Raw genomic sequence first — 4,248 nt, 5'->3', positions numbered from 1 at the left:
ATGAACTTATGTTGAACCGGCTCAACACCGATAGGAACAGAGTTGTTTATTCCTTCAACACCAAAATTTAGAACCAATACATCTTCACTATCAACTTGAAATCTAGTTCTTCTGATTCTTGGAACTGAGGAACTTGGGCCTTGCTGCTGAGCACGCTGTGTAGGAACAAGATCAAGATGCTGAACTTTCTTAATCAGTAAGTGAAGAGAACAGGTCAGTTCTGAAGAAAGAGCTGAAGTTTGCTTGGATGCTAATTCGAGCAATTCCATCCATTCAGAGTATCCGTATCTGATCAGCTCGTCTCTCTTGACAACTTCAGTGTACGGATGTTGAGGACCTTGACGAGTGATCAACAAAGTAATAATTTTCTTGTTACGAGGTTTTGAGGCTTTAACTTTGATGATCTTATCACTGCTCACTCTTCGTTTAAGAACATCTTGAAACCTCTTGCGATCAATCCCGTCGAGAACACTATCAGTCCTTGACTTACTGCTACTGGGAGGAGGCTGTGAAGATTTAGATTTGGACTGATATTCTAAAGACCTTTGCATCTGAGCTTCAAATGATCCTTTGGCCTGAAGCTTGTGCTGAATGAGGGATTCATCAGCTTGAGCAATATTCTTTAGAAGTTGAGCTTTATTGGCTTCATCAAGGATTTGCTCAACTTGATCAGGAGACATGTTTCATTCAGCTGCCAAATTGGATATGCTGACAATGGACTTAGATTTCTTGCTGGGAAGAGAAGTGTCGGTATGTAAATCAGATAATTCAGTATATGCTACCTTGTGCGTGCGAGATAAAGGTTGTAGATCCTCGCTAACTACATCTGAGTCTTCTCCTTGAACTGGCACAGTGGGATCAATGAAGTTCATGTCTAGCATCTGACACTCATCATCATGTTCATCTTCATCATCATGCTCACTATCTTTAGTAAGCTTTTAAGTTTCTGTTGGTCTCTCAGAGTCGTGCACAAGTTGTGGTGGCTCTGTCTGATTTAAAATGTTCTCTTCAGATCCAAGCTCAACAAAATCAGTTTCTCCCCCTTTTTGATCATCATCATCATTTAGGCCAGAGGAAGGAGCTGATAGAAGAACTCCCTTCAGTTGGTTGACATCAGCCTCAATACATAAAAGACGTTGACTCATGTCTCGAGTTAGTGTAAGAAGCTCATTAAACACTGAGGCCGGGATTTGAATGAGCTGAGTACCTGGAATTTCTTGTGATCGATGCTGCTCCCCTTGAGAAGGTTGCTCCCCTTGAGCAGATGGTTGCTTCCCCTAAGATTGTTGCTCCCCCTGAGCTGAGTGAACCCTTTCAGTGACAAAAATAATATGATGAGAAAGTTGAGGGGAGATATGACCACCATCTTGCATTTCAGCTTGTAGATCAGCATTAATTTCGTTGTTATCATCAGCTCCTTCGTCAGTGTTAGCGTTTAGTGAAGGAACTGTATATGGATTTGCGATCCATTCTCGCATTCGATCAGAGATGTCGATGTCATTTGCCAGTGGATCATCCTAATACATTCGTACTGACATGCGTGGGCATTGGATGGGGTTTCCAGAGTGGGAGTAGTAGGCTTCGGCGAAAAATTTATCCAGGACAAGAGCAATCCAGCGTGGAAATGGGACATGATCAGCTCATACATTGGCACGAAGAAGTTGGACAACCTGATCAAAGAAGAAGGCCCCGTAATCAAGACGTTTGTTGAGAAGATGGGAACATACAACTTTTTGCTCATAAGTACTCAGTTGATCACCACTACGAGATTTGTGACCCACACATTTGCAAAGTGCCCCGGTGAAGAACTTCCATCCTGGAGTCATACATTGACGCAGAATGAGAGCTGATCGAGCACCAGCCTTCGAGTGATCATAGCCCAGTTAATCAAAGAGGCGTCGATAGCGTTCAATAGTTCGAAGCTCAGAGAATGGTTCAAAAATTGGTAACCTGAGTGCAGCACTGAGGAGATCAGCGATGATAAGAACTGAGCGACGACCACGTCCAGTAGTCCCGGAGATGACGTTGTTTTCATCATTAACCGTTGCGGTGTAGTAGAACTCACATACTTGTTCGGGAAAGAACTCTGATGGAACATCACTGATAACGTATCGAAGTCTGCAAGATACTAAGAAATTGACAAAATCATCAAGTCCAAGACCGCGATGAACATCTGGTATATCAGGGTTGAAAACGACATTTGTGGCTTTGATGTATATGGGAAGAGGATGAGAGTTTGGAGCTGGGACGACTCTTCTTGAAGTGGAGGAGAAAGTAAACAGTGATGCCGCCATTGAAGAGAGTTTGGATTCTAGGGTTTTGAAGGGAGAGAATGAAGTTTGAAAGATGAGAGGAAGATTTCGGAGAGAGGTGAAAAGTTTAAGTATGGGATTAAACGGTTTTTTTTTGTTACAAAAAGGTAATGATTATCTTTATCGAAAATAACTGCATATCTTAACAGACTGTCAAATCAAAAAAATAGTCGTTGGGTAAAAAGAGCCGTTGTACTGAAGAGGAAATGAAAATCAGAGTCTGCGGAAGCGCTGAGATCAGTGTCACGAAAAGTTACATGCTGAAAGATTGTCTGTCGTCAATTCAAGGTACAACTTGCTTGTTTAAGGTTAGCAAGGTGGTTGGTGTGTGTGATAGATATTGGTTTAATTATCTAACCATCAGCAGAGAGTGTTGAGTCTTTATCAGTGAGTGGAGTTTCTTACTGAATCATTAGACACTGAGTGAGAAGAAGGTGAAGAGAGGATTGTTGCGTGTGATAGACCTTGGTATTTTGGTCTAACCATCGGCAAAGACTGTTAGACTCTCATCAACATGTGTTTTGTCACACTGAATCACAGAATCAATGTAAGATTGGGAAGAAGGGATATTTGCGTGTGATAGACCTTGGTGTTTTGGTCTAAACATCGGCAAAGACTGTTAGACTCTCATCAGCATGTGTTTTGTCACATTGAATCACAGAATCAGTGTAAGATTGGTAAGAAGGGATAGTTGCGTGTGATAGATCTTGGTGTTTTGTCTAACCATCGGCAAAGAGTTTCAAGTTGTTATCAGTGTATGGTTTAATACAGTGAATCATTCAACTTTAGTTTAGAAGATTTGTAGAAGAGATAAAGATAAGAGATCATACAATGTACTTAGCATGATAAACATCATCAGCACATCATCATCAGCAAAAGAATACATTAGTTTATAAGACAATAGCAAACATTAGTAAAACATTTTTTTTAATCCAGAGTGATCATTCCAAGTTCTCCAATAATGTGAGCATTAGTTTGAGTATCCAGGGCCTTGGTGAAAATATCAGCTAGTTGATCTGAAGTCTTGACATGTTTTAGAACAACCTTGCCCTTCTCAACATTGTCTCTGATGAAGTGATGTCTGATCTCGATATGCTATGTCTTTGAGTGTTGAACAGGATTCTGTGTGATCTGAATGGCACTGGTGTTATCACAGTATATAGGAGTCTTTATGAATTTAAGTCCATAGTCTAAAAGTTGATTCTGAATCCATAAGAGTTGAGTACAACATCTCCCAGCTGCAACATACTCAGCTTCTGCAGTGGAGATAGCTATTGAGGTTTGTTTCTTGCTAGACCAACTGATTAGTCGATTTCCAAGGAAATGACATCCACCTGATGTGCTCTTCTTGTCTAAGTTGCATCCTGCATAGTCGGAATCAGTGTATCCAAAGAGTTCAAGTGCTGAGTCACGAGGGTACCACAATGCCAATTTCTGAGTGGCCTTTAAGTATCGAAAGATGCGTTTAACTGCAATGAGATGAGACTCCTTGGGATTAGCTTGGAATCTAGCATAGAGAATGGTTCCAAACATGATATCAGGGCGACTTGCAGTGAGATAGAGAAGAGATCCAATCATTCCTCGATAAAGAGAGTGATTAACATCAGTGCCGGTGGGATCAGCGTGTAGCTTATCAGTCTTCGACACCAGAGTAGAAGCCGGTTTGCAGTCGTTGAGAGAGTACTTAACAAGCATGTCAGCAATATATTTACTTTGACAAATTCAGATACTTGATTTTTGTTGCTGAACCTCAAGACCTAAGAAAAAGGTCATCTTCCCCATCATGCTCATCTCGAACCTTTGAGACATGATCTCAGCGAATTCCTTGCTCAGCTTCTCATTTGGAGATCCAAAGATGATATCATCGACATAGATTTGAATAAGAATCATGTTTGAGACTTTGTTTTTGATGAAGAGAGTATTATCAATTGCTCCT

General features: G+C 40.9%; 1 protein-coding gene across 1 annotated transcript; it reads right to left on the bottom strand.

Annotated features, from left to right (window-relative positions):
* Nucleotides 1-3,407: 3,407 nt before the first annotated feature.
* LOC145040299 (secreted RxLR effector protein 161-like) lies at nt 3,408-4,007 on the bottom strand. The gene has a single exon (XM_078988245.1). The coding sequence runs from the start codon at nt 4,005-4,007 to the stop codon at nt 3,408-3,410; it is 600 nt and encodes a 199-aa protein (XP_078844371.1).
* Nucleotides 4,008-4,248: the final 241 nt, after the last annotated feature.

This window comes from Lactuca saligna, chromosome 4 (genome assembly GCF_052625555.1).
Source record: "Lactuca saligna cultivar CGN05327 chromosome 4, ASM5262555v1, whole genome shotgun sequence".
Classification (NCBI taxonomy): Eukaryota; Viridiplantae; Streptophyta; class Magnoliopsida; order Asterales; family Asteraceae; genus Lactuca; species Lactuca saligna.
The sequence above is the reverse complement of the archived record's forward strand: the minus strand, read 5'-3'. Positions and strand labels throughout refer to the sequence as shown.

Coding starts and splice junctions, on each gene's coding strand:
- LOC145040299 (XM_078988245.1), bottom strand. CDS start 4,007: ATGCTTGTTAAGTACTCTCTCAACGACTGCAAACCGGCTTCTACTCTG.